This window comes from Triticum urartu, chromosome 6A, assembly GCF_056163025.1.
Source record: "Triticum urartu cultivar PI428250 chromosome 6A, HENAU_Tu73, whole genome shotgun sequence".
NCBI classification, from domain to species: Eukaryota; Viridiplantae; Streptophyta; class Magnoliopsida; order Poales; family Poaceae; genus Triticum; species Triticum urartu.
The window spans coordinates 543,628,338-543,648,308 of NC_141878.1; the positions used below are offsets into that span (position 1 = coordinate 543,628,338).

The 19,971-nt window shown below is 40.5% G+C and overlaps 2 protein-coding genes across 2 annotated transcripts; both read right to left on the reverse strand.

Annotated features, from left to right (window-relative positions):
* Positions 1 to 7,831, reverse strand: LOC125516891 (uncharacterized). Its single transcript, XM_087530746.1, has 16 exons — positions 7,286 to 7,831; positions 6,215 to 6,427; positions 6,077 to 6,151; positions 5,000 to 5,082; positions 4,732 to 4,896; positions 4,507 to 4,646; positions 4,139 to 4,405; positions 3,836 to 3,975; positions 2,548 to 2,612; positions 1,724 to 1,792; positions 1,454 to 1,627; positions 1,240 to 1,370; positions 883 to 1,161; positions 574 to 716; positions 406 to 459; positions 1 to 324 (listed from the first exon to the last, which is right to left on the reverse strand). Exons 2-16 carry the CDS (start codon positions 6,415 to 6,417, stop codon positions 249 to 251), a joined length of 2,064 nt encoding a protein of 687 aa, XP_087386872.1. The 5' UTR covers positions 6,418 to 6,427; positions 7,286 to 7,831; the 3' UTR covers positions 1 to 248.
* A 136-nt stretch (positions 7,832 to 7,967) lies between these two features.
* Positions 7,968 to 11,520, reverse strand: LOC125514830 (cyclin-L1-1). Its single transcript, XM_048680197.2, has 8 exons — positions 11,033 to 11,520; positions 10,438 to 10,519; positions 10,201 to 10,341; positions 9,792 to 9,958; positions 9,095 to 9,356; positions 8,675 to 9,011; positions 8,545 to 8,586; positions 7,968 to 8,445 (listed from the first exon to the last, which is right to left on the reverse strand). Exons 1-8 carry the CDS (start codon positions 11,182 to 11,184, stop codon positions 8,390 to 8,392), a joined length of 1,239 nt encoding a protein of 412 aa, XP_048536154.1. The 5' UTR covers positions 11,185 to 11,520; the 3' UTR covers positions 7,968 to 8,389.
* Positions 11,521 to 19,971: the final 8,451 nt, after the last annotated feature.

Here is a 19,971-nt window from a genome sequence, read left to right on the forward strand (position 1 = left end):
CAAACAAAGTCAAGGTGACAACAATCGAGATGAGTGTCTGCAGCTTCTTTGTTCTAATTCTTAATTATGCAGAACCATCAGAACACCATAATAATATACTCCCTCTGATCCATATTAATTGTCGCTGACTATCAGGGGATCGGCGGAGTAATAAATCTACAAAGTATCACCTTAAAATACTTGCTAGGCAAGTGGAGCTGGGATAACGAGATGAGGGCAACGGTAGACAGAGTATAGCACTACTAGAGTTACCTTCCATAAAAATGCAACGGAGCATCATCATCGAATAGGGGATGGTACCAATATGGCTTAGGCACCGGCCACCTGTCGTCCAAATTCTTTTCAGTGCAAATTCATGTTAAAACAAATACTAAATGAATTTGCAGTGCGAAACAGCACAAATACCTGTTTTTCTTAACTGTTGCGTCACCCATTATGTCTATGGCATGGTCCATTCCTCTTCATCATAGAAAGAAAGAAAATATTAATGTAAGCACGCCGAATGGATATATATCTAGACAACAAGAACCCGAGACAGATATAAATGAGACGACAAAACAGGGAAAGATGTACCTTTGAGATGGGAGATCAATCCCGCTTAAAATTTCCACGATGATTGCCCTCGGCAGGTAAGGAGTTACAGCAGTTTCACCATAGAAGTTCATGCCAACAAAATACCCATTATCAAAATTAACAAGGGGCCCTCCAATCCCAACCTAGTACAAGAAATAGAATGGAGAAGTTGTAATGCCTTGGATAGATTATGATAACTAAGTATGTGTATCAATAGATTACAGGGGAAGCACACATAGATTATGTCACACCTATCTATATCAGATTATCGGTTACCATTAGGGGGGAGGGGGGGATTCACCAATGTACCTTCTTGATTTTACATGTAGAGAGCTTAAGATCTTCGCAGTTAAGTTTCTCATCTGGACGCTTCTTGACCAATTTACCAATTGTCGCCATCAATAATCCATCCTCAGCCTCGCGCCCTATAGCAACTACTCTTCGTGTTCGTTCCACCGTGCAGAAAATATTCCCCGGACGAATACAAAACACTGGCTTCTGAAGACTGATGACAGCAATGTTATAATCTGAATGGTATAGTTCCAGTGTCCCATCAACGACTTGTTTCGGTGGGAGAAGTACTTTAATCTAAAACGGTAGATAAAGTCAACTCAATTAGCCATCATCTCACTCCAGAGAACAAGGAAAGTAATTAGGAGCAACAACCTTCAGTTTCTCATCAATCTTGTCTTCATCAACCCGACTTCTAACCAAACTGGCCGAAGTAAGGATAACAGGCTTACCATTTTTATGCCACTTTATAAGTAGGCCTGTACATGAAAAATATCTCACATCTCCTACACACAAATAACTTTGGCCATTATTCAGTGGAAACAAATAATAGAATAAACAAATGGTCAACATATGACTATAAAATCACCATCGTACGAAGAGACTGAGACAACACGCCGGCCAATATTTGTAACAACTTCTTTTGGAAGTTTAGCCCAGACCTGCTCCCCAGAGCTACGATGATCAAGATTGCAATCGTAGTCCTTATAACCATATAATTGACCAAATTCTTCTTCAAATGTATTAAACAATCTCCCATCGCCTGGTTATGGAAACAAGAAGGGAAGTTATGTCACTGCAATAGCTAGAAAAAGGTTACAGAAGATAGAAGTCGCCAATATAGAAAGCAATAACTTACCTTCGAGCACAAGTGGTGGTGGCTGAGGATATCCACGTGATTTTAAATAATTCACATCTGCCATAAATCCTGAAGCAATAAAATGATCAGTATAAGTACTCAAGATGATGTGTATAATAAAATCGAGAGATGTCCATATTTCAGGCCCCAACTCTTACCCTAGTCTAATCTACAACGCTCAACAATAATAACGTCTAAGAATCAACCCCGACTATTAAAACTGGCCAGGATTCAACCCTCCCCTCCCCTCCCCACATCTTGCCTTTGACCCAATTGACCATCCAGTCAGAAAAAAAAATCAAATTTCCAGAAAAAACAAAAAATATCTATACATTTAGAAGATTCAAAAATCTGTCATATCAAAAAAAATCTGGAAAATTTAAAAACTGTAAAATTGATTTTTTTTCCGAAAAAAACAACTTTTTTATCATGATGTTCTGCCCAATTTTTTGAAAAATGTTGTAAAAATTCCAGAATTTTTTTAAAAAAAACTGTGAGTAAAGAAAACAATACTAAGCATTCTGGGAAAGTTGATTTTTTTATATTACAGACTTTTTAAATAAATATTTCATTTCCTTGATTTTTGTTCATTTCACAGATTTTTTTTCCTGAAAATTTTGATTTTTTGCTGATGTGGCTTGCTGACTGGATGGTAAACAAGGTAAAAACCAGGGTGTGCGGAGGGGAGGGTTGAATTTTGGCTGGTTTTAAGAGTTCGTGGCTGATTCTTAGACGGTATTACAGTTGAGGGTTGTAGATTAGACTAGGGCAAGAGAATCTCTGCACATCATCATCAGATAGCATTTTGGAAGATTGATTCACACCTGATGGGACTATGCTGTATACACCATCAGGCAAGGTATATTCACGGAAGTTTGTAGAGTTTGGGCTGCAATAGAACAATGTTGAGTTTTTCACGAAATAAATAGATGCGCAGAAGTGCCAGTCCAACAGCAAAACAGCAAAAACCAACACGTGAGCCAGATCGTAGAGAAGGAAACCAGGTATGAAAGAAGACATGGAAATCAGGCTTATCAATACTAAACAGAAGTCAAGAGGATAGAGCAGATGCATAGGTCAAAAATATGAGCCACATTGTCCATGTTTTAGTCTGAACAAATGACTCTCCCTTCCTCATTTGAAAGAATATTTACCAACTTCAACACTAAGGCAATATTCTTCTCCTATCTTTTGGTTGTAATCAAAAGCTCTGCTTCCACAACAAGGTAAATCCTCTCCCAGTTCTCCTCATGTGTGTGTGTGTTACCCATGGATCCATTAATCAACGGATGGATGTGGCAGACAAGCTAAGTGCAACACATTTTTTTTCAAGAATGTGCGCAACACATTTACAATGTCGATCTATCAAATTATTAGATAAAGAGTAGGTAAGATTAGAGGTGCTGTACATTTGTATCTATTTTTTGTTATTTTAGATTTATGAACTCCCAGAGCCCTACTGGCGTTTTCTATGATCTCTTGAAGCACCAAAATGTAGGCAGTAGTGTATGTAGTATCAATAGGGAACTGTTTTTCATATTACCACTTCGTTATTGAGATATAATTAATTGGTCATGGGGTTTTCACTTTTTCAACTGGTTCAGGGTTGACAAGTGATTCCATTATTCAGTTGGCAGGTTTTTGTTGACAACTTAGAAAAACAATGAATAATGTTAATTTGTGAGGATATGCTTATTCGTGGACATTTATTTATGAACAGTACTCCCCTAATTTTCTTCATGTTCTGATCGCTCTTATGGTTGTAGGAAAATACAAAATAGTTAATATTTGCTAAGTGTGAGGTCTATTTCTTACGATAGTTGCATATAATATGTTATCTTATTCAACTCTTCATATGATATTTGTGAGAACACTTAAAATCCCTTCAATGCTTGTATCAAAAGATGGTTCGCCTTACAAGGGAGGAACCAGAACAGGAGGTGTGTTTTGAACAAAACAAATATAGATACGTAAATTGGGGATGATGTAGCTCATAATCATAAGTACTACTCCCTCCGTTCCGATTTACTCGTCGTGGTTTTAGTTTCAAATTTAAACTAAAACCACGACGAGTAAATCGGAACGGAGGGAGTAGAAGCAAAGGAGACATACGTGAACTTCTCCAAATATTCCAAGTGTACACGAAGCGCAACACGTGGTAGGAACCAGGTAGTTTCCTTATCGATGTCAACCTCAATGCTCAATCCCACAACGTCCCCGGCTAGATTAATAACTGGCACTCCAAGTCCAGCCTAGAGCCAAAAAGAATAAAGCAGTAAGGATCGCAAAGGAAAAATGACTTTGGTGCCCAAAGTTAGAATGACAAAATAAAAGGGGTTGGGATTACGACGCAATAATTTTGTTCCACATTTTTTTTCATCATGCCAAAAGAGTAGGAAATAACAAACAGCTTACCTCTGTGATAGGACAAGGGAAAGGGATCAGAGCATCTGTAGCTTGCTGCTGTGACAGGATATCAATAGGCTTCCTGGCAGTGCTCATCAAAGTGCCCGAGCTAAAGGCTCGCCCAACAGCTACCAGATCATGCTGCCAATCTATATGGGAGTGCAGATCTACAGGAAGTACTTTTGCGAAGCGGAAGGACGTGACAATCGCAATATGACTATCATACAGCCCCAAGAACCCATCGAAACTTGCTTTGTTGGGAAGGCGCACATTAACCTATAGTGAAAAGAGTAGTATATATCCATCAGCCCAATCGATCACATTTACCTTGAAAAACAAAGGGAAAAATTGAAAACACAGCGATTAGCAGCACCAACCCTCAAATTATCAGCTCTGTTTCTGTTTTTTTCAAATTCTGTAACCAAACGTTTTGATGTCACAAATCTTGACACTACTGGAAACGTCGTTGCCTCGTGTTGTAAAGCTACGCCCGAGCATGCAAATAACATCTTATCTCCTGCATAAAATCGTCATTTAGATCATGAACTAGTGATGATTAAATACAAATTAGAAAATTCAGAAGCGGAAAGACGCATAATTACCATCATATAAAGCAAGCGAGACGACCTTGGAAGTCAATGAATCATCAGAAACTGCATCTGTATAACCAAATGGCTTCTCTACAAAACTCCGGCTCGGAACAGGTGGATCAGGACATCCAAATCGTTCCAAATAATCTTCATTGCACTTGTCCATGGTCTTGTTGACTAATTAAAGAACATGGTAAACCACGACCGTGAGTTCTCTATAATAGTGAAGCAATATATGCAAGAGAAGGAAGAACCAACAAACATGAAATCACTGACTCACGTTGCACCATTCGTTCTATATTGCGTCTCTGGCGAGGAGTAACAGTTGAAAGCACATAGTCCATCTTCGTCTTCTCTGTCGGCCTGAAGCAAAGAATAATTGGCCAGAAATGTTAAGTAGAGAATCATATTCCTGGTAGATATTAGAGGTCCAAAGGCGAAATTTAAAAAGGATAATTAAAATTAAAAATAAGGCCTATGCATGGAAAAGAAAGTTGTAGAGAATCATTAACATAATTTTTTGTCCCTTCTAAGAATTTCATCTTTGCTAAAAGGTACATATGAGAAGTTGAGAACTCATAAGTACTAAAATACTCCCTCCATTCACCAATGTAAGATGTTCCGGAAATTTCAATATGAACTACATGAGGACTGAAATAAGTGAGCATACATACTAAAACGAGTCTATATACATCTGATTCGGAAAAAAGTTAGAACATCTTATAATTCGGAACGGAGGGAGTAACTTTTTAATAAAATGCCTCATCCTTCTAACTTTCCTTGATATAAACACATGGAATATCTTAGTATGCAATGGTACCTAAAATATCATTTCCTAGTGCAATTGTAGCCAATGCATTGAGTAAGGGCTTGTTTGAGGAAATCTCCAAAGAGAGTGAAGTTAGAGCTGTTGGGTTAACTGATTTCCAAAATAAAATTCTCACTTTTGTTCATACGCTGTATTATAAATTTTCAATTATTACTAATACTAGTTACCAGTATCAAAGACAAAATTAAGGGCCTTTCCCCAGCATCAGTTGGAAACCAAAACAGAAGTACTATCTGCATGTGTTTGTGGAATTACTTGCAGCCAGTTCCTAGCACTACTGGTTATGATGGAAAGGTAGTGGGAAAGAGTCAAAGAGAAGTATGTGAGATCTCAAAAGAAGAGGAAGAAGAAAATATTTCGAGTCGCAGAGATCAATCAAATACTCGACTCGAACTGATCCATGCACAACTACCACTAAATATTACTTCCTCCGTCTCATGTTATACGAGCATTTTTTACACTAGTGTAGTGTCAAAAACGCTCTTATATTATGGGACAAAGGAATAACAAATTAAAATAGATGCTTACAGCTGAAATAATGGTTCACCGTCAGGAGTAACAATTGAAAGCAATGAGCAAAGACTGGCTTCTTGGACCCTCTTCCTCTTCTTTCGCTCTTAATGTGTGTTCCGCGAGGAGTAGCACTTGAAACCAATGAGCCACTACTGGGTTCTTGGTTCCTCTTCCTCTTCGCGCTCTATAATGCGTATTTCGCGAGGAGTAGCACTTGAAACCAGTGAGCCACGACTGAATTCTTGATCCCTCTTCCTCTTCTCTCGCTCTATAATGCGTGTTTCGCGAGGCATGGCCCTTGAAACCAATGAGTCGCGACTGGCTTCATGGCCCCTCTTCCTCTTCTCTTTCTGCATCTTAGCAGTCCTGGAACAAATAATAAATGGATAGAAATGTTTAGTAGAGGGCCATATTCCTAGTAAGATATTGGAGGCCCAAAGCAAAATTTAAAAGTAGGTGCTATGCGTAGAAAAAGAAACACTTCTAGAGACAAGCTTCATCGTTAATATAATTTTTTGCCCCTTCTAAGAATTAGATCTTTGCTAAGACGAACATACGAGAACTCGATCATAAGTATGAGTCCAACTTTCTGATAAAATGTCTCATGCTTGATATAAAAACTTCAAACATCTTGGCATGCAATGTTCTCCAAAATATATTTTTCTAGTGCTATATATTGCTGCCAATGATATCCAGTCTTTCTTGTGAACAGGGATTGGATTTCAACAAGTTCTCCTTGTGATGCCATAGTCACTACTCACAGGAATAACCAACTTGCTTGCATGGTTAACTACATGAGGGATACAATCTAATCGGTTCAGGAAGTTGAGAAGGTCGGCTATTAGGATTTTGGCTGCGGTTAGAAAGAGGAAACGTGCAAAGAAAAGGGGGGAGGAGGGGCTTGTTTCAGAAAATTCTTCCTTTTGTTTACAAAATTGTATTGTCAGTACTACGTCCGTTCCATAATTCTTGTCGTGGTTTTAGTTCAAAAAGAGTTATGGAAGGGAGGGAGTAGTATCGTACACCAAATTGGTAATCAATAAAATCGGAGTGACTTATGTGGAAATAAAAAAAAAGAGGTCAGAATTACTGGCAGCCACTACTACTGGGGTTATGATGGAGAGATGGTGGGAGAAGTAGCTAGATGAGATCTCAAAAGAAGATGAAGAGGAGAATCTTTTGAGTCAGAGAGATCAATGAAACACACAGGAAATAGACGCTTACACCCGCGTAATTCGGTTCCGCGCGCCGATCCACGACGGGGACGGGATGCGCCGGCCGGGGTGGATCTTCAGTGCAGAGCTGGCGGCGAGATGAAGCAGCCGCCGAGTAGGAGACGACGGATTTGAGGAATCAGGGCTCGAGGGCAATCACGCTTCTTTATTCCCGTTTGTGAATGTGAACTTTCCATATCTGAACCTGAATTTTCAACAACTGCCAACTTACAACACCCGCAGTCATGGGCAACCTGCGTGATTCGGGGATGGGCGGATCGCCATGCCGCAGCGGGGACGACGACAGAGGAAGGAGCAGACTGGCAGAGAGGAAGGATCGGCCAGGCGCCGCGCATCTAACGGTTATCAAGGCGAAGGCGACCGTTGTTTGTCCTTTCCTCGTTTTCTAAAATGGACTCTCTTCTTGCGGTTACGCGTTTGCAAACCCAACTTGGAACTTAATTCAAACGCTTGGCAACATAATTCTCATGCAATCTACTAATACGTACAACAATTATGATCATGGGCAGCCACGTTCCAAAACCATAACAGCAAATGTGTAATTAGGTTAAAATATACACCTTAATTCCTACATGAAATTTATATTAGTATTACCCCCGTCCCAAATCACTTGTATCAAGACTACTCTAAGACAAGTAATTCGGGGCGGAGGGAGTATAAATTAGCTAAGATAAGAGATTACATGGCATCTTCAAACACAAGAGTAACAACATATCCACATTAGTCCAGAAACAAAGTACAACAATATCAATGTGTATCAGCCTATGAAGCTGCGAGCAAAGCAACACAAAAGTTCTTCATGCGCCCCCCAGGCCACAAGAAACCAGGTTATCATGCCGTGAAAATCACTCACTCCCAAAAGCCCTTCATGTTAAAAGTGGCAGGCACGCATGTACTGAGGGAACAACGGATAAACTACAGGTAAATTATTGACAAGCGCTCTGTTTCTCTGTTGCAAAGTGATACATATTGGCCTGATTTTGCTAATGGCACAGAGAGTGTAACACCAGATGATACCAAATTCTTCTCACGCTTTGTCAGGAGCTTCGTGCTCTCTCTGTGGATGTCCTTACAACAGGGAAGCTCGGCTGGATCAATGGCGCCTGTGCCGATGATCTTTGTCTCCAGACGAGTAGTAGCCGGCACGGTCTGGAGAGGCAACAAACAAGACACATGAGAAACATAATTTGTTAGTGGGTATCAGTACGGGATTGATGGAAGTGAGGTTTGCAGAGCAAATGTATGTACCGCGTGACGAGCGGTGCCTTGACTTCTCCTTGTCCGAGTATCCTGCATTGGAGGGGGATAATGCAATATATGAGTACAACGCATTACATCTCAAACAGTGTAGTCCCAACAGAAATGTTCATGGTAGTACCTGAACTTTTGTCTCTCGAACGGTGTCTCTTGGCTCTATCACGCTCCCTCTCGTGATCAGAATCTCTACCCCTAATATCACGGTCACGTTCACGGCCTCTTGATCTACTTCTTTCTCTTTCCTCAGCACGGTCGACATTAGGCTCTGACCTCTCACTCTTCGAATTCGCTGCCTGGTCTCCTTTTCCATTTAGCTCAGTAGGCAACGGCTTATCCTTGGTATCACTGTTTTCCTTCACTTTCTCTCGTCCTGCCTTGGTCAGTGAATTCTTCTCCTGGCTAGAACTCGAAGGTACGGGAGTACCCCTATCACTAGCAACAGCACTTGCTGGACTCTCCTGTATAGAAGTGCAAATAAATCCAGTAATCATAAGAACATAACTTCAAAAGCAACAAGATAATTTATAGTGATGTTCCATACCTTAGACGCGTGTGTATCCAAGGCCCTTCTAACACTGAAGGAATCATTATCTTTATACACTGGTATATATTGTGCCTTTGGGAGGCTGTAGAGGTGAGCAAGAACCCTGCAAACTTCCTGAATTGCTGCCTCATCAGCATCAAAGACTGTCCACCAAGGAGGCTCTTCTGGGAGGGGAACCCGGTGCCTCCTAGCTGCAGCATACACAACTCCGCATGCTACTACTTCACTCTTAAACCGTACACAAAGAGTTGTCCGCAAGCTGATATAACAAACAAAGACTTGTTAGTAAGAGTCGATAACTAAGTAGAAATGAAAAGGCGATGCAAACGTCCCTCAAAAGAAGAATAGGCAGATGAACAATAAAACTTGATATCAAGTAAAATGCAAGGTTTTAATGAACAAGCATTATACCAAGAAAACAGGACAGCATCTAATGAACTACTCCCTCCGTAAACTAATATAAGACGTTTTAGATCACTATAATTTTATCTCCCTTAAGAAAGATTTAGCAAGTACATTCCCTACGCACAAGTGCACGTGCACCTGGGGCCCAGACCAGGCTGCAGCAGTACCACATCACAGCATGTAGCAGGAGCATCGATTAACATATTAGGATAAATAATTTGCAGATCAGAAGACACGCAACATGAATATAGTTAACAACAATAAGATAATCCACGATCGAACATAGTACCTATCATTGGCAAGGTTCCACGCTTCTTGTGTCAGCTCAGGGGCTTCGAGTGTTGCAAGGTAGTTCGAGATGAACTTGTGTGGGTGTTCAACGTGGCAAATAAACCCCATCTCCTTCAGCAGATGCCGTTCAGTCCTTATCAGATCATGCCTCAGCTCTGTATATTTCTGCAACAAAGATGAGAGTAGCAGCTTTCAATTAACTATCCAAGGAAAATAACTTAAAAATTTACAAAGAGCTGCAACAACAACATATGATACAGCAGCAATAATGCAAAAACTAAGGTACATATGCCATTCTAAGTTTCAAGTTTTTTTCTGCCACAAATATTAAGAAATTTGAATGTACAAATGTTTCCAGGAACATAGGATATGGGGAGTAAAGTTCTGGTTATTTTAACAAAACATACCGTTGAAAATACATCCAAGAATTCTATTGGTAGGTTTTCTCTCCTGCATTCCATTCTATGGAAGACAAATATAATATGCTTTGATCTTCTTGGACTCTCCTCCAATTTCCCAGCCAACCAAACACAACTAGCAGCAACTCTCTGCAAGAAGAAGAAAAATCGAAGAGGCTCATTAACTCAGTTCATAAAAGTCTGAGAATGGTTAGGCTGTAGTAAACTGGAGACAAACCTATTTACCTTAGCGCTAAATCGTGCAAATGATTTCTTGCAGTAAAACCGATGGAACAGTACTTGTGCTGTGGCCATCACTGCTTGAGGTCTTTGCTGAGTGAAGGAATCGACAACACACATAATCAAATGTGGAAGAACAATAAACTATATGATGCAATAATTATGTCTGTTTAATCATAACTTGTCAATAAGATAAATGTGAAGTTTTGCGATATAATTCACTGTGATATCTTCAAATAGGTTAGCATGAAAACAAAGTTTTTACTTTGGTGTATTATCAACTATGATGGAGCCACGTCTTTACTGCTTTCGTAGCCAAATCACATTGCAGATGACATCAACTCTCTGTGCTATTCAGTCTGTTATAATTACTTGTTAATACACTGAAGTAAAAAAAAAACTTGTTTTCGCACTAACCTATTTGAAGATGTCAAAATGAGCTGTGTTTCATCCATGCAACCCTAAGAGAATCCCCCTAATGCACGCAAAACTTGCATTTGAATGTGCTCGAGTTCCCATGGAAGTTTATCACCAAACCCTAGAAAACTTATGAACTTGCAAAATTCGGGAACAAAGGGAGGCGGGGGGACAAAAAGGATACAGCCTGAGGAGGATGCCGCTCTCCTGGATGAGGTCGCAGCCGTAGACGCGGAGGGTCGTCTCGGCGGCCTCGTCGATCCCATCCTTCCGGGACGGCGAGTCGCGCAGCTGCTCGTCCGTGAGGTAGAACGTGTCGATCGCCGTGTAAATCATGTCTCCCCCTGCTCACGGCCTCCAATCGGGGCAGGAACCGCCCGGCCGGGGCGGCGCGCCGTGGCGGCTGGGGGTAGGGAGAGGCGCGGAGTGGTGGCCGGCGGCTGAGGGAAGGGGAGGGGAGGGGAGGGGAGGCGGCGACGGAGGACGGGGCAGGTGGCGGTAGCGTTGCAGGGGGGCAGGGAGGAGGCTGGAGGAGCTCGGGGAGAGAAGGAGGCGACGGCGTGCTAGCGGGGGGTTGGCGGCGGCGGCGGCGTCGCGCGATAGGGAGGAGCGGGCTGGAATCCTCGCCCCTCGAGGAAAGGGGATGGCTGGGATGGCAATTTTGCTGTAATTTTGCTGAATCGCCAGGGATACTTCGGGCTTGTGATATCGAAGCCATCGGGCCTTCACGCAATCACGCTACATGTCGGTCGGTTGAGTAAAAAAAATTGACACCCCTAAAAAAATTGACGGACTTACCTTTTTTGAAACTTCAGCGCACAAAAATATGGACTAAAAATATTTTTAAAAATGACAATTTTTCATGATGTCTGCCTGAAGCATCACGTTGAATAGCGAGACAACTACCTCTACCTATAAAGTGGTCATGTTATCTACCACAACACCCTAGCCCGAGGCGTAATAGAAAAGGGTCTTTCTTAAGATATTTTGAGATCGGGTTCGTTTTGCCTTGAAGTTTTAGGAAAAAAGTCAACTCTGCCTGATGACGATCCGCCGCCCTTTTACTAATCCGAAGAACCAATCGCACTCCCTAATCTCCGCGTCTCCTGAGCACCAAGCATTGCAACCGTTGGGCGTTGCTACAACGGCCTCGCCCTCGTCTAGGTAGTTTTTCCCTCCTAGCAGCTAAGGACATCTTCAACACCGACCCTTAAAGCGGACACACTTTTTGTGTCTCATATGATGTCAGACGGCCATCCAACGCTGCATCTCAAATGTCTTTTTATATTAAATTTAAAAAACCTAGATTGGTGGTCTTCAGCTAAATTGTGCATTTAGTTTAGTAGCCATGATAAATTGTGCATTTTGGTCTTAGTAGCCTTCAGTCAAATTATGCATTTTGTTTAGTAGCCATGATTAGTACCTTCTGTTAGAAGGGAGAGAGAGGATTGGTGGAATAGTTCGTTCTATTGCTTGAGCCTCGTGGGCATATATATAGGAGTACATGATCTACTTGGAGTACAAGACAAGCCAGAATATTCCTAGTTTATCCTATGTTTTCTAATATAATCACGTTACTCAACATTTCCCCGCAGTCACAACGATAGCAACGCAGACGGTGAGACTGGAGAAGAATCCGAAGGCAAGCCGACGAACACACACCTCCCACAGTCATAACGGTCGATGCATCGCGGAGTCGTGGCTGGAGTGAAAACCGACGAGATTGCTCAAGCAAGGCAGTAGCCCTTTGTGTCGTTGTCAAGGTAGCCGAGAGCGTGGGTGGTGTAGCCGTGGTCGACGTAGCCGTGCGAAGAATGATGTGGTCGATGTCGAGTCGGGGTGGCCGGTGTCGAGGAAGTCGACGTGAAGCCGCAGGCGCAAGGGGGCGCCGAGTTAGCATGGGCGCAATGGTGTCGAAGTAGTGGTGCGTCGGGAAGAAGATGTTGTTGACGACGTGTCGCGGTGGATTTGCCAAGCCCGGGGACACATCGTGGACGAAGGCACACACCGATGTTGCCAGCACCGGGCATGCGTAGACGGACGAAAACGAAGTTGACGAAGCGCCGACCAGGCTTGCCAGGCCTAGGGACACGTCGTGGATGAAGGCACGTGATACGTCTCCAACATATCTATAATTTTTGATTGTTCCATGCTATTATATTATCTGTTTTGGATGTTAATGGGCTTTATTTTACACTTTTATATTATTTTTGGGACTAACCTATTAACCGGAGGCCCAGCCCAAATTGCTATTTTTTTTGCCTATTTGAGTGTTTCGTAGAAAAGGAATATCAAACGGAGTCCAAACGGAATGAAACCTTCGGGAATGTGATTTTCTCAACAAACGTGATCCAGGAGACTTGGAGTGGACGTCAAGCAATCAACGAGGCGGCCACGAGGCAGGGGGGCGCGCCCTCCACCCTCGTGGGCCCCTTATTGCTCCACCGACCTACTTCTTCCTCCTATATATATTCGCGTACCCCGCAAACATCCAGGAGCACCACGAAACCCTATTTCCACTGCCGCAACCTTCTGTACCCAAGAGATCCCATCTTGGGGCCTTTTCCGGAGCTCCGCCGAAGGGGGCATTGATCACGGAGGGCCTCTACATCAACTCCATGGCCCCTCCGATGATGTGTGAGTAGTTTACCTCAGACCTACGGGTCCATAGCTAGTAGCTAGATGGCTTCTTCTCTCTCTTTGGATCTCAATACAATGTTCTCCTCGATCTTCGTGGAGATCTATTCGATATAACTCTTTTTGCGGTGTCTTTGTCGAGATCCGATGAATTGTGGGTTTATGATCAAGTCTATCTATGAACAATATTTGAATCTTCTATGAATTCTTTTATGTATAATTGGTTTATCTTTGCAAGTCTCTTCGAATTATCAGTTTGGTTTGGCCTACTAGATTGATCTTTCTTGCAATGGGAGAAGTGCTTAGCTTTGGGTTCAATCTTGCGGTGACCGATCCCAGTGATAGAAAGGGAAACGACACGTATTGTATTATTGCCATCGAGGATAAAAAGATGGGGTTTACATCATATTGCATGAGTTTATTCCTCTACATCATGTCATCTTGCTTAAGGCGTTACTCTGTTCTTATGAACTTAATACTCTAGATGCATGCTGGATAGCGGTCGATGTGTGGAGTAATAGTAGTAGATGTAGGCAGAAGTCGGTCTACTTGTCGCGGACGTGATGCCTATATACATGATCATGCCTAGAAATTCTCATAATTATTCGCTTTTCTATCAATTGCTCTACAGTAATTTGTTCACCCACCGTAATACTTATGCTATCTTGAGAGAAGCCACTAGTGAAACCTATGGCCCCCGGGTCTATTCTCCATCATATAAGTTTCTGATGTCTACTACACAACCTTCTTCTTGTAGACGTTGGTGGTCCTCCAAGTGCAGAGGTTTGTAGGACAGTAGCAAATTTCCCTCAAGTGGATGACTTAAGGTTTATCAATCCGTAGGAGGCGTAGGATAAAGATGGTCTCTCTCAAGCAACCCTGCAACCAAATAACAAAGAGTCTCTTGTGTCCCCAACACACCCAATACAATGGTAAATTGTATAGGTGCACTAGTTCAGCGAAGAGATGGTGATACAAGTGGTATATGGATGGTAGATAAAGGTTTTTGTAATCTGAAAATATAAAAACAGCAAGGTAACTAATGATAAAAGTGAGCACAAACGGTATTGCAATGCGTTGAAACAAGGCCTAGAGTTCATACTTTCACTAGTGCAAGTTCTCTCAACAATAATAACATAATTGGATCACATAACTATCCCTCAACATGCAACAAAGAGTCACTCCAAAGTCACTAATAGCGGAGAACAAACGAAGAGATTAGTGTAGGGTACGGAACCACCTCAAAGTTATCCTTTCTGATCGATCTATTCAAGAGTCCGTAGTAAAATAACACGAAGCTATTCTTTCCGTTCAATCTATCCTAGAGTTCGTACTAGAATAACACCTTAAGACACAAATCAACCAAAACCCTAATGTCACCTAGATACTCCAATGTCACTTCAAGTATCCGTGGGTATGATTATACGATATGCATCACACAATCTCAGATTCATCTATTCAAACCAACACAAAGTACTTCAAAGAGTGCCCCAAAGTTTCTACCGGAGAGTCGAGACGAAAACATGTGCCAACCCCTATGCATAGATTCATGGGAGGAACCCGCAAGTTGATCACCAAAACATACATCAAGTGAATCAATAGAATAACCCATTGTCACCACGGTTATCCCACGCAAGACATACATCAAGTGTTCTCAAATCCTTAAAGACTCAATCCGATAAGATAACTTCAAAGGGAAAACTCAATCCATTACAAGAGAGTAGAGGGAGAGAAACATCATAAGATCCAACTATAATAGCAAAGCTCGCGATACATCAAGGTCGTACCACCTCAAGAACACGAGAGAGAGAGAGAGAGAGAGAGAGATCAAACACATAGCTACTGGTACATACCCTCAGCCCCGAGGGAGAACTCCCTCCTCGTCAAGGAGAGCACCAGGATGATGAAGATGACCACCGGAGAGGGTTTCCCCCTCCAGCAGGGTGCCGGAAACGGTTCTAGATTGGTTTTAGGTGGCTACGGAGGCTTCTGGCGGCGGGACTCCCGATCTATTCTGCTCTCCGAAGTTTTTACGGTATATGGACATATATAGGAGGAAGAAGTACGTCGGTGGATCTCCGGGCTGTCCACGAGGGCATCCCGGGACTCTTCTGGTCCAACTCTGATGCTTCGTGGGCTTCTTCTGATCCAAAAATAAGCTCCATCAATTTTCAGGTCAATTGGACTCCGTTTGGTTTTCCTTTTCTGCGATACTCTAAAACAAGGAAAAAACAGAAACTGGCACTGGGCTCTGGGTTAATAGGTTAGTCCCAAAAATAATATAAAAGTGTCTAATAAAGCCCATAAACATCCAAAACAGATAATATAATAGCATGAATACTTCATAAATTATAGATACGTTGGAGACGTATCAGCATCCCCAAGCTTAATTCCTGCTCGTCCTCGAGTAGGTAAATGATAAAAGAAATAATTTATGAAGTGTGAATGCTAGCAGGTGCACAAGTTTGATCAATGATAATTTCAATCACCTTTTCTAGCATCATTATATATCATAACAATAGCTCATCTCATAAAGCTTCTCATGATCAAGTAACAAACTATTCACATGTTAAAGTATAGATCATAAACTTTCTTGAAAACTAACAAACCGTGTTATCAGTCATCAAACAATTACAATTCATCTTATTTTCAGGAAGAGTCTATGTCAGAGCTTTGATTTAGCAAACCCCACATACTCAACTATCATGTAGTCTTTCACAATCGCTAACACTCACGCGATATTTATGGGTTCAAAGTTTAATCAGACACAGAGAAATATAGGGGCTTATAGATTCGCCTCCCAACCTTTTACCTCAAGGGTAATGTCAACAAAGTTCATGATGCCTTACATCCAATTGGATATATATATATATATATCAGAATCTTTCCAACACAATGTGCTTGCCAAAGGATAAAATGTAAAAAGGAAAGGTGAAGATCACCATGACTCTTGCATAAGGTAGAAGACAAGAATAAAAGATAGGCCCTTCGCGAAGGAAAGCAGAGGTTGTCATGCGCTTTTATAGTTGGATGCATAAAATATTAATGCGAAAGAATGGTCACTTTATATTGCCCCCTATGATAGGGACCTTTATTATGCAGTCCGTCGCTTTTATTTCTTCCATATCACAAGATCGTATAAAGCTTATTTTCTCCACACTAGAAGATCATACATATTTAGAGAGCAATTTTTATTGGATGCACCGATGACAACTTACTTGAAGGATTTTACTCAATCCATAGGTAGGTATAGTGGACTCTCATGGCAATACTGGTTTAAGGGATGTTTGGAAGCAAAAGTAGTATCTCTACTTGGTGCGAAGAATTTGGCTAGCATGAGGGAGAAAGGCAAGCTCAACATGTTGGATAATCCGTGACAATATACTTTATTTCGGATATAAGAAAACAAAACCCATTACGTTGTCTTCCTTGTCCGACATCAACATTTTAGCATGTCATATTTTAATGAGTGCTCACAATAACAAAAGATTTCCAAGATAGTATATTTATATGTGAAATCTCTCTTCCTTCAATATTCTTTCATGAATTGTTCAAGTGACCAATACAATGTTTGCTAACCTTCAATAAATTTACCACCTCTACTTCTTATATGTGAAGTCATTACTCCCCATGGGGTAAGCATATGAAACATATATAATTTCAGATTTATGATATTTGCTCATTCAACTATTTACTCATATGATATAAGTGAAGCACACGAGTAAATGACAAGCTACTCCACAAAGATATAAGCGAAGATCAATGAGTAGTTGAATAATTATGCAACTATGTGAAGATTCTCTAACATTTAATAATTTCAGATCTTGATATTTTATTCAAACAGCAAGCAAAGCAAAATAAAATGACATTCTAAGAATGGCAAACATCATGTGAAGAAGCAAAAACTTAGGATCAACCGAAACTAACCGATAGTTGCTGAAGAAGAAAGGTGGGATGCCAACCGGGACATCCCCAAGCTTAGACGCTTGAGACTTCTTGAAATATTATCTTGGGATGCCTTGGGCATCCCCAATCTTGAGCTTTTGTGTCTCCTTAATTCCTCTCATACCACGGTCTCCCTAAATCTCAAAAGCTTCATCGACACAAAACTCAACAAGGACTCGTGAGATAAGTTAGTATAAACCCATGCAAAAACCTTATCATACTCTACTGTAGCAAATCACTAAAATTATTATTCAACATTGCATACTAAATTCCTCTGCATATTTAATAGTCCTATCCTCAAATAGAATCATTAAATAAGCAAACATATGCAAACAATGCAAACATAACAGCAATCTGCCTAAACAGGACAGTCTGTAAAGAGTGCAGGAAGATTCATACTTCCCTAGCTCCAAAAATTATGAAAGAAAATTACCATTGTAGTAAATTTATCAGAGCTTAATATTCAAAAGGTTTCAACATTTTATCACATTCTGACTTTTCTAGGGAATTATTGCAACAGCGGTAAACTTTCAGTTTTCAAACAGCAACATGAAGACTTGTAAAATAGGCGTAGTAAAGGCTATCAATGCCACTTTTATTGAAATAAAAGATGCAAAACATTGTTCTAAATAACAGCAAGAAAATACTAACAAAATAAATTGACGCTCCAAGCAAAACACATATCATGTGGTGAATAATAATATAGCTCCAAGTAAAGTTACCGATGAACGAAGACGAAAGAGGGGATGCCTTCCGGGGCATCCCCAAGCTTAGGCTCTTGGTTGTCCTTGAATATTACCTTGGGGTGCCTTGGGCATCCCCAAGCTTTGGCTCTTGCCACGCCTTATTCCATAGTCCATCGAATCTTTACCCAAAACTTGAAAACTTCACAACACAAAATTTAACAGAAAACTTGTAAGCTCTGTTAGTATAAGAAAGCAAATCACCACTTAGGTACTGTTGTGAACTCATTATAAATTCATATTGGTGTAATATATACTGTATTCCAACTTATCTATGGTTCATACCCTCCGATACTACTCATGGGTTCATCAAAATAAGCAAACAACACATAGAAAACAGAATCTGTCAAAAACAGAACAGTCTGTAGTAATCTGAATCAAACGTATACTTCTGGAACTCATAAAATTCTCAAATAAATTTCTGGACGTGAGAAATTTATCTATTAATCATCTGCAAAAATAATTAACTAAATAGCACTTTCCAATAAAAACTGGTAGAAATTCTCGTGAGTGCTAAAGTTTCTGTTTTTTACAGCATGATCGCAAAGACTTTCCCCAAGTCTTCCCAAAGGTTCTACTTGGAACAAACACTAATTAAACACAAAAAACACAACCATAACATAGGCTAGATGAAATATTTATTACTAAACAGGAACAAAAAGCAAGGAACAAAAATAAAATTGGGTTGCCTCCCAACAAGCGATATCGTTCAACGCCCCTAGCTAGGCATGATGATTTCAATGATGCTCACAAAGGTAAGAATTGAAACATAAAGAGAGCATCATGAAGAATATGACTAGCACATTTAAGTCTAACCCTCTTCCTGTGCATACGGATTTTGTGAGCAAACAACTTGTGGGAACAAGAATCAACTTGCATAGGAAGGTAAAACAAGCAAAACTTCAAAATTTTAAGCACATAGAGAGGAAACTTGATATTATTGCAATTCCTACAAGCATATATTCCTCCCTCATAATAATTTTAAGTAGAATCATGAATGAATTCAACAATATAACCATCACATAGAGCATTATTTTCATGATCTACAAGCATAGAAAATTTACTACTCTCCACATAAGCAAAATTCTTCTCATTCGGGATAGTGGGAGTATCATAAGAGACTTGAATACTATAAATTGTTTCCACATTAAAAGAGTAATGTTCAGAAAAGGGGTAATAATAATTCATAAGCATGACAGGTTTTATAAATATAATCATCACTACTTTTTATAGCATATGTGTCATCACAATAATCATCATAAGTAGCAATTTTGTTCTCATCATAATCGATTGAAACCTCTTCCAAGATAGTGGAATCATCACTAAATAAAGTCATGAACTCTCCAAATCCACTTTCATAGTTATCATAATAAGATTCAACATCCTCCAAAATAGTGGGATCATTACTTCCTAAAGTTGTCACTCTTCCAAACCCACTTTCATCAATATAATCATCATAAGTAGGAGGCATGCTATCATCATTATAAATTTGTATATCAAAACTTGGGAGACTAAAAATATCATCTTCATTAAACATAGCATCCCCAAGCTTGGGACAAACATTAATTGCAGCAAATATATTCCCAAAAACACCATCTTCATCAAACATAGCATCCCCAAGCTTGGGCCTTTTCATATCATAAGCATAATCACTCTCATCATTAATAGTATTGATAGCACCAATAGTATAGCAATTATCATCATCACAATGAGTATTAGGAGTAACATCATTTGGGAGGGATACCTTTTTACCTTTGCTTCTCTGTTTTTTCTTTTTCTTCTTCACATCATGTGCGGG

Bases quoted from the DNA above. Each gene is read 5' to 3' on its own strand.
- LOC125516891 (XM_087530746.1), bottom strand. From the start codon at position 6,417: ATGCAGAAAGAGAAGAGGAAGAGGGGCCATGAAGCCAGTCGCGACTCA. The intron at 1,628-1,723 runs GTAAGTTATTGC...TTCCATAACCAG, and splicing joins ACCACCACTTGTGCTCGAAG to GCGATGGGAGATTGTTTAAT. The intron at 1,371-1,453 runs GTGATTTTATAG...ATTTGTGTGTAG, and splicing joins CTCAGTCTCTTCGTACGATG to GAGATGTGAGATATTTTTCA.
- LOC125514830 (XM_048680197.2), bottom strand. From the start codon at position 11,184: ATGATTTACACGGCGATCGACACGTTCTACCTCACGGACGAGCAGCTG. The intron at 8,587-8,674 runs GTACTACCATGA...CCTCCAATGCAG, and splicing joins TTCGAGAGACAAAAGTTCAG to GATACTCGGACAAGGAGAAG. The intron at 8,446-8,544 runs GTACATACATTT...TTGCCTCTCCAG, and splicing joins AAGGCACCGCTCGTCACGCG to ACCGTGCCGGCTACTACTCG.